The sequence below is a fragment of the Lutzomyia longipalpis genome, chromosome 1 (genome assembly GCF_024334085.1).
Source record: "Lutzomyia longipalpis isolate SR_M1_2022 chromosome 1, ASM2433408v1".
NCBI classification, from domain to species: Eukaryota; Metazoa; Arthropoda; class Insecta; order Diptera; family Psychodidae; genus Lutzomyia; species Lutzomyia longipalpis.
Genome location: NC_074707.1, coordinates 34,858,952 through 34,882,922, shown reverse-complemented (window position 1 = coordinate 34,882,922; position 23,971 = coordinate 34,858,952). Strand labels below are relative to the sequence as shown.

The window sequence follows — 23,971 nt, the reverse complement described above, 5'->3', positions numbered from 1 at the left end:
GCCGCTGTCTTGTTCTATTTTAGCAAATTACACCAACGATGCCCTCTTGTGTGCTAGCTCATAGACAAATTTTGCAGAATATAAAATGTTTTTTACACTTGACTTCTTTCACGAAATACTCTCCAAGGTGTTTTCTTGTTGCTTTTCTTTAGCTCCAAGAAAAATTAAGTGAATTGGCGGGAACTTTTCATTTGCAAATGATTCTGTGCATGTAATAGGTACAATGTAATGATATCAATTGTTTAGTAAAATAGCTCATGGAAGCATGAACATTTAAATTTAGTTTTGCAAAAAGGAGATTATTAATTTATGCTCCAAAGCTTTTCCATTCTAATAAAGTATTCTAAAAAAATCTCGTTGAATCTGAAAAACATTTTGCTCTCCTCAAAAATTTCATTGTAATTTTCTTTAATTAGAAATTTAATTTTTAGGTAATTTACACGAGAAATGTTCTTCTTTTAAAACATATTTTGCATCTTGAATTTAATAAAGAATTTGTGTAATGTGTTCTTAAATATTTCTCACTGTGAATAACATTAACCTAGAAATTTAAACAGAAAGTTTAATAGAGAAAACGTATATCGTGTAATCTCATTAGAGAAGAGTTTTCCACCACTTAAGTATAAATTTCCCCGAAACGTCAATTAATTGAGATTTTGGCTTTCCTTTTTGTAGCTTTACAAGGATAAGCTTTCCTTTACCTAAATTAAGTGGTTTATGTTTGTTTTTTCCTCATTATCCTTGCAAATATAGGTACTATACCAGAATGGAGACTTTATTTTTCTTGTCATAACGTTATACATTTTATTTTTAATGAAAACAATGTCTCTCAAATAGCAATTATTGGGTTGTAAATACACATAATCAATAAAAGTTTTGAATTGTTTTTTTCTGTCTATTTGTTATGGATGATTTATTGAAAATATTCTTTGTATTTTTGTTAGTTTTAAACATTTTATCTTTTTTATTGTTTTATCAATTTAACCATGTGTTTGTGATCTGATTAATTAATTTGTAAATAAAACTAAATTGGCCATTTATTCATTGTTGCATTTAATGTTTTAATTAATAGTAAAGGAAAATAATGTGTACACGTAAACAATTGGTTGGATTTTTTTTTGTAAACCAAAATGCAATTGTATCAGGATTTCGGCCAAAAGTGGTGGGTAAAAGGATATTTTACGCAAAGTTTCAAAATGGTTCAGAGTTGGCAAAATGTACATGCAATGAAAATCAATTCCAATGAACAGTTTCATTTGAGAATATATTTTATATAAGAACATAATCCTATTACCTACTTTTGTAAATGATATATAGGTATCTAATTTTATGTTATGTGTATTGCGATGTTTTCTATATACTGTATTATATAGGGTTGAAAAAACTAACGGGGAAAATACTTCATATGTCGAAAATAAATTGTGAGAAGTGAAGTTTGAAAAACAATAAATTGAAAAAGAAAAATCCTTGCAAATTCGGTTAACTTATATGTCAAATTGGATTAATTTGCCCATCTTGCTCGCACGGTCAGAACTCGAGATTTATCCAATTGAATTGCCCTGGATGAATTCGGGATTTCTCCATGAAAATTTAATTGAAGTATACACCAGTTGCGAAGTCAGCGATTTGTGCCCCCTCTTGAGATTGTCTGATGTGAGAGAGTCTCTCTACTTTTTTTTGTCGATTTCAGCTCCTCCGGACAGGATTGCCATTAAAGATGAGGCGGACGTGGAGCGAGCATCCGTTGTTGGTCCATATGCCGAAGGGGACTACGTGAAGCTCAAATGTGAGGTATTTGGTGGGAGACCTCCGCCCAAAATCAACTGGTATCGCGATGGGAAGCACATGATGAGTGACATTCAGTCCTCCGCCTCGGGCAGGAGTAAGGTGAGCATCATAACGTTTGGACCGCTCTCAAGGCAGGATCTCAACTCTGTGGTGTCGTGCCGGGCCAGTAATCATCCCAGGGCGCCACACAAAGAGGTCACCGTGCAGATTGACATGAATTGTAAGTTTTCATAAACTAAATCATAATTTTTTTTTATAAAAATGAAAGAATTTTTGAAGACAAGTTTTTTTTATAAACCGCAAGTCTGTATCAATAGAAATTGTAAAGAAGATTCAGAACATTCAAAGAAAGTTAGATTTATTTCAAAATTTAGCTAGAACAGATAGAAAATTGCCGAAAATTCAATCAACATGTTATTGAATTTTAGCCTCATTAACCCTGATAGATTTAATAAATAAAAAAATATTAAATTAATTTTTCCATTTATCGAGAAAATTAATAATAATAAAATATAATAGCTTTATTAATGCCCCAGGTCATTGTTATTAATAAATTGCCTCAATAATTCTGGGAAACCATTGAATCTATATCTGACTTCTTTTTGATTCAATGAATTAAAAAAAAAAACAAATTGAATATGTAGTTTAATTTAATTAAATAATTCCGGAGAATAGTTGAAGTTTGATCTAGAAATCATAACATCAATAACTATTTAAAAGCTCTCAAGGGACTGTAAAAGGTTCCTTTTGCTCTAAAGCTTGTTATAATACTGTGGCAATAGTATAGCCACAAGTTTGATATTGTTGAACAATTGGCTTCTTAAAACAACCGAGACCCCTTTGAATTCAAAGCAAAAAAGTCATTTCAGCATTATTGAACGTCAGAAAGCTTTTTTTTGCGCACAGCAAAGTAAAGTAGTTTACCAAGAAGAGCTTTGTGAATTTATTAATTTTTCTTTCGTGGAAATAAAAATGATCTCTTTGAAAAAATCATAATGAAATATAAATGTACTGGTAAGCTGACCAAGCTTACGGGAGCTGTGTTTCTTTCAAGTGTACCAATTTTGTGAGAGCAAACTAGAACGCGAATTAATTTAAATACGCGCAAAGTCGGGAAAAGTTGAAAAGTCATACCCTAAGAAATGTTTGGAAGGCCATATCTCGAGAACGGATCCATAGATTTTCATAAATTTTTTTTTGTTTGAAAGGTCTTGAAGTCAGCTATAACATATCGAAAAATGAAAAAAATTTATGTCGCCATTTTCGAAAAATTCGAGTTCGAAATTTTCGAAAACTTTGTTTCTGACTTTAGCGCCTCTTGCGATCATTTCTCGAAGTTGCAATGTTCTAGACATTTGTAGGGTTTCACGAAACCTTTCATTTGCGCTTGAGTTGATCAAGATCGGACTTGTAGAACCCGAGATATGACATGCTAACTTTGGAAGGCTATATCTCGAGAACGGATCCATAGATTTTCTTCATTTTTGGCATGAAGCTAGATAATATGGTCAGCTACAACATATCAAAAAATGAAAAAAATTTATGTCGCCGTTTTCGAGATATTCATCGAAAACTAATCGAAAATTTTGTTTTCGATTTTTGGCCCCCTAGCGGTCACTTTTGAAACTTCGGATGTTCTAGAGAGTTGTAGGGTTTGTTGAGATCTTTCATTTGACCCCGGGTTGATCAAAATCGGTCAAGCCGTTTTCGAGTTATGGTCGATTTTTGATGAAAAATTGTGGCGGCCATATTGACTAAACGGCTTGACCGATTTTTGAAAATGAGGTATCGTTCGAAAGCTCTTGATGGCCCCTACAACATATAAAAATTTCAGCCCTCTAGCTATAATAGCGGCTGAGATATAGCGAAAACAAAATTTTGAGGTTATTCAAAATGGCGGACGGGGGGGTGGGGGGTAAAATTTGACATCATAATCGGATGTCTTCCAGTCGATATTTAAACTTTGCCGTTTACCGCAAGTCTCTATCTATCACCGTTCTCTCGCAATTTAGCGTTATACTACGGACGGCCGGACGGCCGGACGGCCGGCCGGAAAAAAACTTATTTTTGGCGCATACGTTTTTTGGAATGTGGGGACCCTAATTCGTGCTCATACCAAGTTTGAGCCCGATCTGACGACTTTCGATTTTGCTCGGTACACAAAAGCTGTGTCTGAAAGAAACACAGCTAAAATGAATATTAAAAACTTGTCTTCCTCGTTTTCTATGGTTGTAATAAGATTGTGATGTGCAAGGATGAAAGGGTGGTGTGGGTGGGTGGGGAAAAGAAGAAATTGTGAATTCCGCTTTTGCCAATTGAAATTGACAACCATATTGCTGAACCGAGAAAAAAGTCTCTTTCTCTCTCTTGGTTGGTTTTACCTTTGCGCACAGTGAAGGTCTTGACTTTTCAATTATTATTAAATCTGTAGACTGTTGGCACGACCCTAAAAATATTACCCGTACTCCCTTTTTCTCATACACTTTCTCTCTCTCTTGCAAAATATTCACTTTTTTGCGTTTCGGCATCTTGCTATTATGCTTGGAGGAGTCTCATAACTTACACATCCCTTGAAATATAGTCGAGATTGGTACTTGGGTCTTGCCACCCTATCTCCGACGAGTGTTTCTCCTGGCTCACCTTGTGCTGTCTGCGTCACGACTTTCAGGAGGGTTGTAATTTTTTTTCACTCACATCCCCATTTTCTCTACCACCACCACCACCCCCGCCTGAAGAACCCACGTTTCGTCGCTGGGAATGGGAATCGATTAAGGGGTAGTTTTACAACTCCTCTGTGACCCATATGTCTTGGATGGGTTTAATAAGGACAAGTGCTCCTTTTCGACGCCCCATCCGTTGGGTGGTTGTAGCGCGAAATTCAGCAGACCCTCCCGCCCATGGGAGACAATCAATAAACAATTGACTCTGCCAGCGTCTTTTTTATCTTAATCTCTATCCCCACTATTCTTTTCATTCTATTCCCTTTCTTTTAATCCATGTTGAAGCATTTTTCTTTTTGAAATATCTCACCTTAATATTTCCTTTTTGCTCCGTGCACAAAAATCCATTTTGTTGCAATAACTGACAGAAAGTACAACATTGAGGGTGGAAATCTGACTGAATATCTCGTCCTCCCCGCTGTACGTTACACATACATGTGATGTTAGTATTTTATTTATTATTTCTCCGGGGACCAAGATGGAAATCTTTTTGCACACTATTTGTGTCACTCTCTTTTGGATTATTTTCTTTTTCCTGTCTGCCTTCGCCTTTCACCCGTAAATAGACCGAAATTTTCAAACAACATCTCTCATATGGGGTACGGGAAATTGTATTGTTGTACAGGGGACCCATTGGAGCACAAGCTATACGGAGGGTGGGTGAGTGTTGAAACAACACAAGAACTTGAGCTTTTGGCCTGATTTTCTCAATTTCAACAAATGTACTTGGGAATGTTTCGTAATTTTGACCCCCAGGGACTTTTTAAAGTACCCCCAACCCCAAAAATTACCCGCAAATGGTATTCTTGAGTGATTTTTTGTGTGCCAACAACTGAAAGCTCATATATGGTGCGCCCTGAATTGTATGCGATTTATGAAAAATTGAAGATGATGAGCAATTGCGGCATATGAGTGCTTTATGCTTATTTGCTTATTCAATGTAAGGGAAGTAATTATTGTAAAATACCTGACAATGAGGTGCCAATTGTCATAGCCAGGTACTACGATTCAGACTTATGGGGTGGGTCCGTCCGTACGTCCCCATGGCCCACGAGCAACTGAGCCAACCGTACTAGGGTGATTGGGAGAGAGAGTCACCTTAAGACTCCCGCCAACCCCACACTCATAAGCCAATCTGTCCTATACCATGACAGTTAGTACCAGCGGTACTACATTCGGCCATTCCTGACTTTTGTGACGTCCTCGGCACAAGCTAGGAAAAGCAAGACAGATTGACCGAATTTTCCCGTGATCTTCGACCAGTATACTTCGCAATGAATGCGATAACAACTGCGGTCCTGTGTATAGAGTACAAGTCTGTATTAGACAACAACTCTATTCACAAACTAAAGATCGTATCAAATTGTTCCTAATGGAACCGTACCTGGTAGCCCAAGTACACAAGGGTTCTGTTTGATTTAGTACGCCAGTGCACGTGACACAAAATCATCACACCCATGAACCTACAGAAGGTTCTCTCAACACAGCCTTCGCCATGTTACTTGTTTCTCATGGAACATATGTCTAGACTTAGCTTATACAGTTCCAGGAACCATAAGCTCGTTCCATAGAGACTAGTGTCTCCGAGAAACCATTCGCCGTATGCCTAACTATCAAGAACCTTGGACCTTAACCTTGGGTTGATGTTAACCAATACGACACTTCAGGTTTTCAACGTAACAGGCCCACCATGCAAGCATGATGCCTCTCCGCGAAAACCTACTTGTCATGCCTTATCTATACCAGTAGCATTTACTCACAGACTCATGAATCTCTATATCATCTGATCAACGAAGAGTCATGATTGTTGTCTTTAGTATTAACTGGTTACATGACCTGAATGTCTTGTCTAGCTTACAATGCGTCCATTGATCGCCCAGACCTACATTCCTATTCATCCATTCTACCATATCTATTGAGACATCAGGTTGGTTCTATGGATGCTTGAAGAGCCAATTTATCACAGTATTTCTACTGATCACATAAACATAGTGAATTGCTCTTCCATGTGCACAGGCACACTTCTCTTCTCCTGATACCTCACTATGCGAAACTATAACCTCAGAGAACTTCCTTTCGCCCAGGTATCCAATGTTTTAGTAAACCTATTCCGAAGAGAAATACTACTCTTAACCTGTTCTCAAACGACCAAATTTCTCAACTCTTCCCCCTTTTTTTTTTTTAAGAGGAGTCCCAGTTGATCCCCTGAACAATTCCTGAGAATCCGTTCAACTTGCTCAACTCTTCCTTTGAGCCATCCATTACTCCTATTTGAGTTCCCATCGCTATTGAAAATTTCAAGTCCCTTCAATTTCTTTTAATAAAAATTCTAATATTTATTCCTATTTCAACTACTTTAGAATTTTATTAAATCATCTTCACAGAAATTTCCTTCTATTTTCAACGTCATGAAAATTTCACCTTCATGAAAATTCAATTTTATTTTCATTACATGACAATTTCACATCATTTTCAGAAAATTTCAATTAATTTCATTTACTTGAAACATTCATTTTCATTGCTTAAAAGTTTTAACTCATTTTCCATTCTAGAAAATTTCAATCCATTTTCTTTTCCATGGAAAATTTCAATACATATTCTTTTCAAGAAAATTACCGTCCAATGAAATTTCTGTTCAATACGCGACTGAAAGGAAACTTGCAATTTATTTTACGTTGCATAAGAATTCAACCAATAATTATATAACGTTTGAAATTTTCATTTTTTTTTTCAACTTTTAAAAATTTTCCTGAAAATTTCACCACATTGGTTCCTTATAATTCTTGTGCAACTCAAAACCCCTTTTTTTCAATCGGGTTCCATCTAGAATATGATTTCCCACACAATCTTACAACTGCAATTATCTCAAAATCAGGAATAAATAAACCTTTCTTTCTTTTGTTTTTAAATTTTATTCCATTAATAGCTGTAAGGAAATCTCGTTATTAAATTCTCTTAATCGACTAAAACATGTTTACATATAAACATAAAATTCAACATTAAGAGAATAACAGGGGGTTGAAAAGCGCTTTTCAGGGTTAACCATAAAAATATAATTCATCAATTATAATTAATCGGAGAATACCACTCTCCTACCAAGAGAAAATACTTGCGATTTTCCTTCTCTTTTACTCTACACGCATCGTCCTGCATGTCTTCTTTTCCGCCGCATCATCCTCAGCGTGTCAGGCCGCTGCATGATGCTCCTTCGTTGTTGTGTGTGTGTGAGTCGCTGTCGTCACGATGTACGCTGCGGAGCTCTTCGTCACTCACCGCACACACCCATGCCGCATTCTCCGCATGCGAGTCTCGCTGCATCAAGGAGAGACTTCGTTGGGTGTGTGTGTTTCCGCTCTCTCGATGAAGATGCTGCGCCGCTCTTCGTCGCTCGCACACACACACACACACAGCACAGAGTCTTTGCGCGCACCGAAAATGTACCGTTAATCGGTGCACGCGCAACTTTTGTGTCCCATTGCGTCGCCAAATTATGCAATTTCTTTCACTCGCGACGATTTTTCTTTTTGCGGAACGTTTTCCGCCTCATAAAAAAAATCACGACGCGAATTCCCATGCCCCGGATAAGTCCCACGAAGGACTTTTTCGCACACATTTGACGACCGACAAACGCCACAAATGCGCAAATGGCACTTTTTCCTTCAAGTTTTCCCGACATTCCCGACGCGTTTTCCCATAACACGACACTTTTCCCGATAGGAAAACTATGAACGGCACTCACGGGTGCCCCAACGCGGATTGTCCACGCCACAAAAGTCCCGAACGATCGACTTTTTTCCGCGAATTTCACCACGTGACGTCAAAGTGACGCCATGAAATTTTTCACTCGCGATTTTCCACTTTTCAACACTGTTTTCTCGCGTTCCACTTCCGCGAACGAGTTTTGGGCTTATCCCACTTCTGAATTGTAAAATACCTGACAATGAGGTGCCAATTGTCATAGCCAGGTACTACGATTCAGACTTATGGGGTGGGTCCGTCCGTACGTCCCCATGGCCCACGAGCAACTGAGCCAACCGTACTAGGGTGATTGGGAGAGAGAGTCACCTTAAGACTCCCGCCAACCCCACACTCATAAGCCAATCTGTCCTATACCATGACAGTTAGTACCAGCGGTACTACATTATATAAATTTTATATTTTGGCGAAGTATAGGATTTAGTATATATGTATGTTTTTTAAAAAGAATTCTAAGAGACTTGCTTGGGAAGAAAATTGGTAGTACGTATTTTTTACTTGATAAATGTGAATGAAGAGAAGAGATGTGTTGGTTGAGTCAACTGATTTCATAACGAGCATTTCCATATTCTTCTCCATTCCATCCATTATACGCGATCACATGATGCAACTGACGTGTAATATCCATAGAGGATTGAAAGCTTCAAGAAAAATATACATTTTAAGCAGAGAATAAATGCTGTAGTCCCAAAAAAGCCTTTTAAAAGCGAAGAGTTTTTTAGTGTGTCTTTTTTATGTATAGACCAAATGCTACGAGGTAGAGACTTAACACATTCGGGGAAAGCTTTAAAAAATTTCTTAAAATTGGAATATTAAGTCTAAAGGAACCGAAAGCTCGAAAAAACGAAAAATACATTTAACATGTTTTTAGGATTCGAACCAATCTAAATTAAAGTTTTTTTTTCATTCCCTAACAAAGGAATTTACGTCCTATTGTAGGTATTTAATATGAGCTTTCATATAGGTATATAAATTCATATCATTAAGTAATTGATTTGTATCTCTTGGACAGATAAACTATAATATTTCATGAATGTAGTTCATACAGTTTGTCGTTTGGGATGAAAGTCAATATTTCACATAATTATATTTACATTAGTCATCGATAGAGAGAGAGAATGAGGGGATCAGAGAGATACTTTCTCAAAAGCCATAGTGCAGGAACTCACATGGGATTAGACCAATTAAATGTAATTAATCACTAAAGCTCGTGGAATATTAATTGCAATTCCGAGTACATGTAGCGAAAGTGCTCTCTGAAAGTTTAGTTCAAGAGGTATGGTTTCATTAATGGTTCTTTTTTCTCTCCTGTACTCCCATATAAAATTGCTCCAACTGTAATGAACTAGTCGAGTGATGTCGTTGGAATTTAAATTATTCACTGCAATTTCGTACCCGTTCCATTGATTCCCAAAAGCATTACAGAAAAAAATAATAATATAAAAATACACACATTGGTTTCCTCTTTACAATAGCAATTTTGAGTTAATCCACAAGAATTGCGGGGGTGTGGTGTGCTCGTTTATTCAGTTGCATGAAATGAAAAATGTGCATTTTTATTTCAAGTGAAGTTATGTCGTTTTTTTTTGTAATGTCAGAATATTTGAAGGATTAAATTGCACAGCTATTAACATTTTTTTATACCGTGTACTACCTGTGTAGTACTTGTAGCCGTTTAATAGCGAACGGAATCGATTCTCTATTGAATGCAAAATAAGCAAAATTTTTAATCTTATGCACATTTCACATTAGAATAACTTTTCTATAGAGATAGATGTGGGTAGGTCAGGAAAGGAAAATAATAAAGCAATTTCTTCTAATGCCTCCACTTTCCTTTACTTTTCTTCAGCAACAATATAGTCTCGAAGCTTTTCTTTTGGGTATTTTTCTTTTGGTAGATACTTTCTATGCAAATGAGAAGCCTGATTCAAAGTCTATATCTTTTTACATAATTCAGTGATGATTCTCGTGAGGAGATGCCAAGAATGTTTTTGTCCTTTTTGTCTAATAAATTTCTAATAACATGGTAAAATTTAGGGGAATGATTATAGAGGACCACATTAAGTGGGTGTTTTCTGTGGTATCGTCTCAAATGCTTAATTTGCGCACCAATTGTGGTACTTTCCTCAATGGAGCTCGTCTGACCTCTTATGTTACCATATATACCTCTCAAAATACCAATAGAGAAGACGAAAATGAGAAAGCTCAAATGAATCTCAATGGACGCATTTTGTCCTCTTGTTTTCAGTTGCTCCGCTCAATGTTAAGCTTCTGGGGACGCATCAGCCACTATCGGAGGGACGACGCTACGATTTGCTGTGCCAGAGCTCAGGATCTCGTCCACCGGCCGTTATCACCTGGTGGCTCGACAACAAGCGACTCGAACAATCCACGGAGATGGTGAGTTTGAAAATATACTTGTTTACATACATATGAAAAACATATGTACATATATAGCACACTAAAACGCGAAAGCTCCCAAACAAAGCTTTTCATAAAAGATTTGCATGTGCTCGAAATTTATTTACATTTGCAAAATTGTTAGTTTTTTTTCGTTCAATTAAAAGTTTATTCAAAACATCGAAAAGGAAATATTTATAGAAGAGCTTTATTACGGAAATACGATTTTTTTGGTTCCAAAAATAAATTTCTACTAAGAATAGGGTCTTGTACAAAATGCGTAATCAAATTATTTCTAAGAAATCATCAGAGTATCAAAATAATAAGTTAAAATGTTGTGCTTTTTGGGGGCTATAAATAACAAATCTCTAGGTAATTCAGGGAGCTCTTTAATGATTTCATGTGCACCAATTTCACATCTCTCAGTAATAATGGATGTGTAAATTCGTGTACAATTTCTGTTATTCCGGGTGTTTTGGGGCAAATTACCGAAATTCCACCTCAATTTGCAGACATCCAGCAACGGAAACCAAACAACAAGCACCATCTCAATTGTCTTTAATCGCAATGACTCGAGTAAGTTTCTCTGCTGCCGTGCTTACAACCACGTTGTGTCGTCAAAATCACTCGAAGATGGTTGGAAGTTGGACATTCAATGTAAGTTTCCCAGGAAAACCCGCGGGGATTCCTTTCACATGGGAGAGTTGATTGTGTATTACCATCTCCCCTTTCCCATTCCCAATTGATGTGGATATAAAGCCCCCAAATGATGCAAATTTCTCACCCCCCTTTTCATTCACATACAGATATTCCTGAGACGAAAATTCGCCTTGGAACTTCACTCGACCCCAACTCAATCTACGAGGGTACGGATTTATACTTTGACTGTCTCATTTCGGCCAAGCCAGCAGTTTATCGCGTCGAATGGCGCCACAATGTAAGGAGAATTATTTACAAATTACATACACACCAATGTTTTAGAGAGAAAAGCTTTAGAATTTACATAACAGACAAATTCAACCCTGCAAATTAACCAACACACAGCTTTCTCCTCCCATATTGCACAAGTTTTTTTCTCCCTGAAATGCTTGAAATAATACAAAATTCTCATTCTTCAGCAATTTTTCATATACCCCAATTTGTATGTCTTCAAGTATTTTATTCATTTTTTATCTTCCAACTTACCTTTTCTGCATATTTTCAGCGCATAACACAAGTTATTTTATAATATATAAATCTTCGTGAAAATGTGACTGTGCAATGTGGCGAATTTTTGTTTGCAAATTTAAAGCATGAGGAGCATAAAATTTTTGAATTTTTATTCCACACCTCCTGATTGCTCCCCGCTACATACTTTGGAGTTTTCACACTACGATGATGTTGGGAAAATTTATTTTATGAATTTAAAGAGGAATTTTGTGATTATTTAAAAGTTTCAATTAAAATAAAATCTAGTTTTATGTTTCTTTTTCTAATAGATAATTTAATGAATTTTTCTTGGCCATCACTGTGAGCTTTCACAAAAGGCCTATTTATTTTTAATGAATTTTAGAACAAAAGTTGCTGATGAAGATCACCATTGAACCCTTAAAATTAACAACTTTCCTTTGAATTAAAAGCATTGTATGTAAATGCTGATACTCACATGAGGGAGAGAATCTAAGAGCTTGTTAACTTCCTCCCTTTTGTGTCAACAAACGCAAAATTGAAATCTTGAACTTTGGCATATGCGTAGTTTTCTCAAGAAAATCTATTCAATATCCTAAAGAAAGGATACACAGTTTGATGACAAAGGCCAAGTAGCACATAAGTGTGAACTTTTGATCTCACACAAATTGCTGAGCCACTCCCACACCTAACCACCCACCCCTCCGGGGTGGTAGCTGCTACTCGACGCAGAAGGAAATTCATGTTATTTCAATCGTCTTCTTGGTAGGGTCGAACGTTGCCGCACAATCAGCAACAGGGGATTATCATCAGCAATCAGTCGCTGGTGCTGCAGGGTGTTTCGCGCTCCACGGCCGGAAACTACTCCTGTGTGGGCTTCAATGCTGAGGGTGAGGGTGTGAGTCCACCCTTCGAGTTGAATGTTCTCTGTAAGTTTTACATATTCAAACTTTCGGTGTGCACATAAAGTTTGTCCATTGAATTTGCAACACTATGTTGACTAACTCCCACTACCCCATCCCACCTACCGCCCAGCACTCATTTAACCTGCAACATGGTGATTCTTTTTTCACTCTCCCTCTCTCTAGACGCTCCGTCGTGCTCACCAAACCAAACACGAATCTACGGGGTGGCAAAGCAAGAGAATGCACAGATAAAATGCACAGTAGAAGCGAATCCACCTGAAGTGGAGTTCCGCTGGACATTCAACAATTCCGCCGAGAGCATCGACGTAGCTGGCGGGCATGTAAGTCGCTTCGGTACATCCTCGAGTGTCCTGTACACACCAATGACGGAGCTGGACTATGGCACACTTATGTGTCAGGCTACCAATAAAATTGGACGCCAGAAGGTGAGTGTAACCCCCACTATAATGAAAGAATTTTCTTTTTTCGAGTTTTTTTTAATTACCTTCCTTGTTGTAACAGCTTAAGGACTTGCATATCCTTTGTTGACCTACATTATGCGCTAATTTTCCTGATTAAAATAATTGCAATATACATACATATATAGAGAGTTTATGAAGTTCCTGGATTATATTTTAAATGAGAATCTTTAATTATTTAGAAATATATATGTATATATATTCAACAAGGAGAAAAATTCTCTATTTACATTTGCGCCCTTTTATTGCTCACGTGCTCTCATATATTTTTATGTGAATTCCATACATGTTGGCATATGAGTATACAGATATGCTCAATGAAAGTACAGAGGAATATAAATTTACCATCGTACCAAAAGCTTTTCAGCCCTTTTCGACGGTATGATGGTGCAGCAGTACAAATAGGAGCTTCTGAAAAAATCACAAGTTCTTTGAGAGAATATTCCACAATGCTTTAATTTTGCACATGTCCCGTGAGATTTTATGTTCCACTAATCCTCTAGCGATTGCATATGTCGAAGAGAATCGAAAGGTTTTTTTTTCGTTGTTGGAATCAATGCACTCGTACCAAAGAGAAATATCTAGTAGAGTGTTCCATTGGGATGCAAAATTCGCTAATCCTGGGAATTCTACAGGATTGTTTTCTTTAGTTATTTCTTGTAATTTGATTTTCTTTTGAAAATTTGAGGGAAAAGTAAAGCCAGGATGTATTTTATTAAGTATTCTACTCTCCTATTTTAGACGGAGTTTTCTGAAATATATTCAATGTGAACCGATAGGAGAGATATTTTAAAATGGAATTGATGTTATATTGAAAAATATGTGGATATCGTTGTTAAATTGTGCACATATTATCTTCCCTCCCAATCCTAAATGATATTCTATATAGCAGATGGAGGATGTTCCTTATGCTAAAATTCTCGTTTCCACCCTCAAACAATACACAAAATTGGGTCACAAGAATATGTTAATATTGCGAGAAGAGGAAGGAAAACTGAATTTTCTCTGTATGCACTGAATGTCGTTTTATGAATAAAATTATTGAAATATTTCTTTTCTCTCTCTTTTCTTCTCTTTTTTTTCATCAACTTAAATTAAATAGGTGCCGTGTGTCTTTCACATAATAGCTGCTGGGCGACCAGACCAAGTTCACAATTGTACCATCACTAATATCTCCATGAGTTCCTTCAGTGTCAAGTGCACTGAAGGATTCAACGGAGGACTCACTCAGTCCTTCCTTATTGAGATTAAGGAAGCACAAACTGAAGAAGTTACAGCAAACTTCACCTCACCCATACCACGTTTTGCTGTTTCCAGCCTATTTCCCGGGCATGTCTACATCGTAACCGTGTGGGCTTTCAACGTTAAGGGGCGCTCCAATGCTGTGTCCCTCCAAGTGGCAATGCTTCGTCTTCCTGAGAAGCAACTTACTGCGGCAAACGGTAAATATTCACACAGTGTGATACAAACCCCCATACCCACCACCCTTGCACGAAGAGCCACCCCCTCTAAACTTTTCGCATAAAATGAGTTGCATGCCTCACATCATTCCACTCCCACTCCCTTCGTACGACATTGTTCAACCTGAATATCTCTGTTGCATCCCTCGTATCAAATAGCATAGCAGGGGGCGGGGGAGGTGGGTGGAGAAAATTCCCCAAAACGGTTTCATTTGTGAAATTGTCTCAACTAAAGCATTTTTGTCACTCAATTAAGCACCACTCTCACAGCATACGGATTAATTGCATTAAAAGAGGCACTTTATTTTCAATCATTGCTCTCGCTAAGGGGGGCGGAGAAGTTTCAATGAAATTCCATGAATATTCTCAATTTCTAATTGGAATAAATGCTCCAATTTATTCATGTCTTCAAATTGCAAAAGGAAATATTTGTGCACTGAAATTGAGACAAGAGATATTTTTCATTACATGTCAAGTGAAACTACATATACAAAGTTGTTCACTTTGTAGATTTTAGATTGAAAATTACTCATTCGTTTTTTTTTACCTTAAAATGGAAACGTAGCAGAATTTAATATGTAGTTCTTTATGATGAAGCTGGTTGTGATTTTTGTTATTAGAACTTGATGCTCTTTGCATTTGCTATGTAGTTTATTGGAATAGTTGTAGTTGTTTTAAAACAATTTGCTTTATAATTTTCCACGATTCCAAGCATTTTCACACGGAACTTTATTCACAACTTCGATTTAGATATGCAATTCATTTTGTGGTGCTTTAAAGACCTTAAAAAAATTGGGGGAGCTTTCAAGAGAACTTTAGAGATAAATAGAAAATTTAATTTTAACGTGGAAATAATTCAAAGTGATATAGAGAATATAGTTTAGGAGTTCTCCAAATGTTATTAAAATGGAAATTCCCATTAAAATTCAACTTAATCAATAATTTCCTACAATTTTTCACATTCCATTTCTATTTAGCGCTTTTCTACTCTTCAAGTAATAAAATATTATGTAAAAAAGAGAGTTTAAGTGAGTTATAATGGTTAATTTAATATCCATTCGATATCTTGCAGAGCGCCCAAAATCCCTTCTTACATTCACACCGATGATTTCCATAATAATTGGCATCGCGGCGGCCGTTCTAATTGGGAGCCTTACAGTTTTGCTGGTGGTGAGAATCTCCTGTCGGCGCACTTGTTGCACCGTGGCAAAGGACAATGGCCACAAGGACATGAATCAGCGACGCAATCACACTGTTTGCGAAAGTTCGCCAAGTGGGAGTGAACGGAGTGGCGAGAGTAAAGACTTTGATGGCAACGAAAGTGATGAGAAGAACCCAGATGTGATACCAGACACCCTGGAATCACTCGATCAGGTTTGTTGTTTGGCAACACTTTTGGGGTGTTGAGCATATGTTGGTTTGTAAATTTATTTGAGAGTTTGCAAGAATGTGTGACATTGTTCCAGAAGAAATTCATGCAACGAAGACTCCCCATTTCGACAATCGAAAATGCAAATTCCTGCCGACGTCCACCAAATACAGCCGGACTTGCTGGACAAAGTCAGGCGAACAGCACAAATGGTCTGGCGCCATGCCAGCCGCCGAATCAGCAGCAGCCCATGGCCTATTGCACCCTGAGAAAAGATAGCAACTCCCGGTTAAACTTCCAGACTTCTGTCTCCATTGTAAGTGATACTCGATAGAGATTTTCTTGTCTCAAGGCTCACACCATTACCATTTTCCTTAACAAAAAAAAGTGGGAGAGAAATTTATTAAATTCCTCGACGTTTGTCTTGCCTCAAAAGTCCAAATCTGCAACGATACAGCCAAGAGATTCGTCCCGTTCCACAGACACACCGTCTTTTCTTCCTTTAGTAGACTCAGGCGATTAATCGTAAAGACATACAAAACTCAAGACAATTTATCCATTGAGAATTTGTGCAGAATTCCGGAACACATTAAAGTTGCAATCCTTTTTTTTTGTACTGGGTAACCCTCTTGCCAGGGGAAGGAATTCATCCTCACACCCCCATCCCATCCAATTCTCCTTCTATACAGAATTAATAACCACAATTTGTCTCATCCTCCATGTTAGTGGGTCAATTGACTCACATAAATCTCGCTTCAAAGGATTTTTCCCTGGAAGGAGCAATAAATCGCATACACTCTGAAATATTCACCATGATTTATCGGCTAATTTGAAATTATTCGGCTCTAAATTGTAGTTTTTCAGCAAAATTCACCCCCCATAATCGTGCCCAGAACGCACCCTTGAAAGGCTTGAGGGGCATTTTTCATCCCCTCACAGAGACATTGAACTGAGATTATCTACCCTCCTTAAAAAAAAGGATGTAGGAAAGAAAATTTCACAATTTTCTTTATCTTTATCTTTTAGTGGGAAAATTAAACTTAAACTCTTAAATAAATTTTAATTATCCTGCATGACTAAGAAAATATTCTCTCTAAAACGTGCCTTAGGAAAATACAGTTCAAATACTTTGTACGTAAATTTTATACATAATTCATTTCACAAAGGATAATAACCTTAGTTGCATAGCATAAAATTTCCAACTATGGCTTAAACTTCTCTTCTATATAATTTTAATAATTTATCCTGATACGTAGAATGTGAATTTTACGTAAAATATTACCTGCATCAATTTTAAAAAGTTGGATTAGAAATAGTTTTAGGGGAGGAATATAACCTCTATTAACCTTTTAAAATCGATTTTTTCTCAAAATATTGTTCTTTGAAAGGAAAGAATTTGATTTTTCTTTGAGAAATTGAATTTTTTCTATAATTTTTATTTAAAAATCTGTATCTGAAAGAAACTCAACTAAAGCATAGACAAAATTATTCAAATTATGATGAATTGATAAAAAAATGAAGGACGGTAAATAGAATAATTGGAAAATTTATCAAGTATCCTTGGAAATCACGGGAAATTGAGGAAAACTAAATAAAATTAATTCAAGTTTATTTTTGGGAGGATTTTTTTCTATGCAAAAAAAGCTTCAAATTAGACGAAATTCTCTTCACACAACCAATTCTCTTCACCTCATTTTAAGAGGAGTTCCATGATTTCGCTATATTAGCTTTTCTAATCACGTTGAGCAGCTTCGTTTTAAAAGCTCTCACTGTTTTTACATTTTGAGTGATGTTTTTCAGTCAGGAAAAAAGGGGAAAAACGAGTGGTTGCACGATGGAGGGAAAGAAGTTAATCAGTTGATTTTAACCGTGCTGTGTCCATTGATTGAAAAGCAATGTCTAATGACGTGACCGATGAATTGCAAAAAAAATGAGTGAACATTCTGCAAGTCGTGCACTTTCCATCGCATTCACTTGACTTTGAGAAAAATCATCCAATATCACCATTGTCGTGTTTCATGTGGAACGACTATTGATTTGCAATATTTTGCGGAATCAAACGGGGTGGGAGCGTAACCGCTGCGGGGTGGGAAGATGTGTTTGGTTCGATGGGGTCAGAAAAAAGGGGAGATGTACAAGAAAACAGTATCAATGTGGGAAAAAAGAAAACCATGTTATTCACAGAAGAGATGTTATGGTTTGCCGAGGATTTATATTTTTTCCACTTCTCTGGATCCTCCGATATACTTAGGATGTGAGCCTTTTTTTTTAGGATATATACCTCGCTTTTTTTGAGGAACCACACTTCGCATGATAAAATATATTCTTAGCGGTGGAACATTTGGGGTATAATTTTGTTGAATTTAATAGAGATAAATGTCCTTGTTATATTAATTTTGAGAATTTTATTATATTGATATTTATTTTTCAATTAAATTGACTTGATTTATATTTGCCATTGAAGCGGTTGGAACTCACCAAGAATATGCCATTAAGCTGGTATTAAAAGGACTTTTTGCATATTTATAAGTATATTTCTCCGGAAATTAATTTTATAATGATGATTTTTTTTTCAATTGAAGCTATTAATTTATTGGTCGTCTCTTTAGAGCTTTTTGTGCAAACCTTTTACCCTGTCAAGACATTTTATTGAAATATTGTATTTATCGGAAAAAAATCAGATTTTTTTTGAAATATTTTAATTGGAGTTTCTGTTGTTCATTGCTTTCTATTTATAAACTGTAGTACCGCTGGTACTAACTGTCATGGTATAGGACAGATTGGCTTATGTGTGTGGGGTTGGCGAGAGTCTTAAGGTGACTCTCTCTCCCAACCACCGTAGTACGGTTGGCTCAGTTGCTCGTGGGTCATGGGGTCGTACGGACGGACTCACCCCCATAAGTCTGAATCGTAGTACCTGGCTATGACAATTGGTATCTCATTGTCAGGTATTTTACAAAACTAACTTTTTCATTTTCCTAATATATCAGGATTTGCAACTAATTTTGCAAAAAGTCCTAGAGGTTACCTAAATTTTATATCAAGAAATTCTTCGCAAGATTTTTTATTGCAAATTATTCTTCAATCTTTTGATAAATCTCAGTTTGATTTGAATCTAAGAATCTAATCAAGGGTTAAAAACATACGAAATTTTTTCAAACTATATTTTGACCCTTGAAACATATAAAATAAAATGCCGCAGAAATTCAAATATTATAAAATTTTCCATCATGAATTTTACGATTTTTCTTGAAGGATTAATTGGCTTCGTCTGTTTTTTTGGATATTACATTTTGGTACCACGAGAAACCCATAAAGTCTAAGTTCTAAGCCATTTTCTTGCTTTTGCCCCTACTAAAACAAATTGTAGATAGTTATAGTTTTTTGCCTAGAATAAAATTTTATTGCAAATTGGACAATAAACATGAGATTGAATAAAATCAAAGCTTATATTGTGAATGAAGTATCGATTGGTGCACTTTCTCCACTTTTTTTTCTTTCCAGAATTCTGTCATAAACACCTACAATTCCAATAAGACTTTCACCCTGCCACGTCATCCACCCAATCAGGCGCGTCAGTGGGGTCCCCATGATCCATCGGGAGCACCATCGCCGCAACCGCCGCCACTGTGCTACAGTATTCCGCCAACACTTCCCAGTGGCCAGGCGAAGCTTATGGTGGCTGCATCCCCAATTGCCATGCAGACACTGCGGACGAACGTGTACCCGCCAACACTGCCCCTTTCACTGGCTCCCGACTCCCCAAGCGATGCCGTGGATATCCTGAAGAAGGAAAGCAAGGTATGACAGTAGCTGCCTGTAGCTCAGCCAAATTGCGAGCAAGCCCTCCAAAAGACTCCTGTAAATAATCATGTAAAACTTCTCCCCACACGAAGAATGTAAATGGCGTGAATTTCTCAGCATTTCCCGCGTTTTTTTTATGCGGGTTTCCAACTTCTTTTTTATGGGGCACTATTTTCAGTCCCTTTCTTAAGTAAAACAACAACAAAAGAAACCACCTCAAAGGGTTGTCCCGGGAAGAATGTGCGAACATCTCAATAATGAGGAAAATATTTATACATTTACCTTATTAATACCGATTTTTATGAAAATAGTTATTTAGTTTTATTTTTCACCTCAAGAAAAGAAATTTATAAATGAGAAAAAGTAATAAATAAAGTGAAAATTAGTAAATTTCTACCACATTTAGATGAATCTCCAGAGACGTATAATCAATCACTAATTAAATGAAAATAGAAATTTTAATATGAAATCATCTCTAATAAAAAAATTTCATAGTGGGAAAGACAAATAAAAAGAAAAAAGAAAATGAATTGGGGATTCATTGAGGTTTAAAATGCGCTATAGTGAGAAAAATTGTGAGCATTAGGTGAGGCAAGAGGAAGGAAAAAAAAAGAACTTTTTTTAGCTAATGAGTCTCTGAATACCTGTAAAGTAAAATATATATACGATGGTGTATTAAATTGTGAAAATGAGCAAAAGGGGTTGTGTGGTGAGGAATAAATCTCCTCCAGCGTACACACATAGACAAGCGAAAGAGCAATAAAGGCTCACAAAAGACATCCAATAATTGCGAGGGAAAATGAATAAGGTTTTTGGGATGGAGACGCAGGCTGAGTTATTGCATAAGAGATAAGTACCATTAAAATACATTTCCTGCATTGCAGCTACATAAATGTAAATATTTATTGCGCGAGAAACGGAGATGAAAATTAAAAAAATAAAAATAAAATGGGGTACAATGACATCAAAAAGGCTCAATATTTGAGTTTCTGTGGGGAACTTATCTCGCAAGATTTTTTTTTAAATTAATTAACTTACTTATTAGACAAATTGTAATTATTTTTATTGTGATAAAGTTTAAAAAGAAAATCGATGATTCTGAATTAAAAAAAAATTATGAAACTTGCTCACTTTTTTTTTTCAAAAAAAACCCTCCTTTATATATCTTTGATATTGTATGTACCTTGTAAAACATATTTTTTATCTCGAAAAAAAAAATGTAGGAAATTGTTTTTGTTAAACGGATTGAATGTAAATGTTCTCTTTTGCAGAATTTAATTAAATGTTCCATTTGATAGATAAAATTCAAAAAGTTTAGGCAATTTTGGATGATAAAATATTCTCCCACACAATTTATATTACCGGACTGACCATGTGCAATATTTATGAAAATTGTGGTGGTAAAATTGAAGTATTATTGTGAATAATGTCGTATGTTATTATTCATTGTTTTTGCAACATTATTAGATCTTTATTGAAAAACTGATAAATTTTATCTTTTCATTTTATAATGGAAATCTATGGACCTAACTTCATCTCTTTAATGTGCCAATAACTGCTCACTGAAAATATTTTTTATGATTTTTTTTAACTATCCAATCATGAAGCAAGTAATCAAAATTCATAGCATTTGGGTAGGAATTCAAAAAAAAAAAAAAACTAGATGTTATTTATTCGAGAAAATTTTTTAAAGAATCACGTTGATTTAACGTGAAGGTTGAGAACTTTTACAAAAAAACAATTCAGAGAATAGCCGGATCTCCGAGCAATAGATTTGCAAATAGCATAAAGAGTGAAAAATGTATTTAAATTGCTCAATTTTCCACACACAATGACCTTATATGTAGGCTAAACTGTAGCGTCCAAGAACAGCTCAATACTTGGATTCGAAACTTTTTTTTTCAAATGGAAAGAATTCAGAGCTTTTCATGTGCTTTTGGGAGCTTTCTTTCATTATTTTCTTTTAGGAAATGTTCAATAATCAACAATATCTTTACTTAAATGTCTTTCATTCATTTTAAAGAAAAATGGAAATGTTTTCATTTTTCCATAACCTCTAAAACCACGAAAATATCCAATAGTCTGTTTATTCAAAAAACACTTTGTGAATTTCTCTAAATTATGATCGTCTCCCATTCTTGAAAGGCTATTAAGAAAAACATCTCAAATATTAGCAAAGAAAATCTTCTGGAATACTTGCACGAAATGAAAGATGTCTTGAGAAAACAGTCACGATGCGAAAGCTTTAAAGCTGTGCTGAGCTTTTATTTTCTTCTAATTATGTCTTGATGATGCAAAAAATTGGAACAAGGGGTTGCGAATATTATTTACTTTTTTTTATTCCACATAATACTTTAAATGCACACCGCGTTTTGAGAAGCTTTTCTCAGTTTTCCGCTCACGGAATTTCATTTTTATGGACATTTATTGAATTTCATGATTAAATTTAAAAAAAAAAAAACCCGAGAGATAAATAAAAAAATTTTGTTCCTTTGGAATCATAATGAACTCAATATTGATGACGAGAAAATTCGGAAAATTAACTTGAAAAATTCAAATTTATATAGGTTCCAATTTTCGCGTTGTAATGAAATTAACAAAGCGGGAAAAAGCTTAAATTAATTCCCATCACAGTGTATTAATTTTCAAATTATTTCTCACGTTGATTTTATATTCCGCACCATTCCATTATGTCAACTATATGCACACCATACACACAATTCTACGACAGTCAGTGATATAATTCCATATAGTGAAAGACCGCATTTCCACGAAAAGCTTCCAAAAGTCCTAATTGTCTTTCCGTTCTCATTTTCCATTGTTGCACAAAATTATTAATTTCATCTGATTCTTCATGGCGCGGAGGATACAATTTGACGTTGAACAATTGATAGATATGCGAGAGCTTGGAGCGAAAATAAGTTTTACACTTGAATACTTGCTAAATGAATCGAAAAAGATATATCTATGGCTCTGGAGATGCCGATAAAAAAAGTCGGCTGGGAGATATGTATGAAAATCGACAGCACATATGCTGAAATTGCAGCAATTCGTAAATAATCACGATCTCAATTTCCATTCTCTGACTTCGAGAGAGATATTTAGAATTATTGAATTGGATTTTTTTTCTTCTTCATTCGTGTGTGGCACAAAAATCGGGTATCTCGTTATAAGGAAGGATTTTTTTTATTAATATGTGTGGTGTACTTATTTCGTGGTATATCGCATCTTAGGGAGGGAAATCTTACCTTTTTTTTTTAGCTGTTTTAATTTGCTCCCAAATGGTTGTGTAGGTGGGAAAGTTTTCTAATCGAATTTGATAATGACGTCCCGCGGTGAGTTTGTATTAAATGGAAAATGCAGAAAGGTAATCATTTTCAATTAATTTTATATACTATCTTCACCACATACCTACCAGAATGTTTTTCCATTTGCCACCCAAGGGTTTTTCATTGTGTGAGAGAGCTACCGCAAGAGATGAGTATGGGATTTCCTTTCCCTTATTTGTGGTTTAATTGCAACATATTGCAAGAGGGAAAAAAAGATATTAACTGTGGAAAATCCTTTGATAAATGGAAGAAAAAAAAAACCTCCCTCATTGGGGATTTATATCGTTTTAATTGCCAATTTATATATAGTATATAAAAATATAAATAGAAAATGATGCGAATGTGTGCGACGATCTTTCATTATTTAATTGCTCAATGAAAGTATAATGTATAGAAATATATTTCCATTTGTGAAATAGAACAGGAGGGGGTAAAAATTTACTTAATAATGATGATAAAAAAAAACAATCTCTGAGGAGGAAACAGAGCTCAAAAAACCAGCTGCAAAGTAAGGAATAAAAATTATATATAAAATGACTTAATTTGTTATAAGCATTATGAATAAAGAATGATTATATATAAAAAGTGGGAAGAATAAAAATAAAAAAAATATATAGAAATTTAGAGAGGTGAATTTAAAGAAAAAAAAAAGTAAAAAGAAAGAAGACATTTTTACTGGTGAAATAGTGAAAAAAAAATTTTCCAAAAAATACAAAAGTGAGGAGAGTAGAAGAATAAAAAATAAAAATGCAAATCTAAAAAAAAACGAGGATTGATGAATAAACTGTTAAGAG

The 23,971-nt window shown here is 35.6% G+C and overlaps 1 protein-coding gene across 2 annotated transcripts in view; it reads left to right on the top strand.

The window, feature by feature from the left end:
- The window catches only part of LOC129786251 (protein turtle), a 32,535-nt gene extending 8,592 nt beyond the window's left edge, over positions 1-23,943 (top strand). Inside the window, exons 4-13 of one of the 2 annotated variants that reach the window (XM_055821137.1) lie at positions 1,691-2,008; positions 10,513-10,664; positions 11,177-11,321; positions 11,471-11,601; positions 12,601-12,760; positions 12,920-13,182; positions 14,318-14,657; positions 15,748-16,049; positions 16,142-16,360; positions 19,549-23,943. In XM_055821137.1, the coding sequence (XP_055677112.1) occupies positions 1,691-2,008; positions 10,513-10,664; positions 11,177-11,321; positions 11,471-11,601; positions 12,601-12,760; positions 12,920-13,182; positions 14,318-14,657; positions 15,748-16,049; positions 16,142-16,360; positions 19,549-19,851 (2,333 nt within the window). In that variant the 3' untranslated portion in view covers positions 19,852-23,943. The remainder of the gene's footprint in view (positions 1-1,690; positions 2,009-10,512; positions 10,665-11,176; positions 11,322-11,470; positions 11,602-12,600; positions 12,761-12,919; positions 13,183-14,317; positions 14,658-15,747; positions 16,050-16,141; positions 16,361-19,548) is intronic. The other variant, XM_055821136.1, reaches the window with a different exon arrangement.
- Positions 23,944-23,971: the final 28 nt, after the last annotated feature.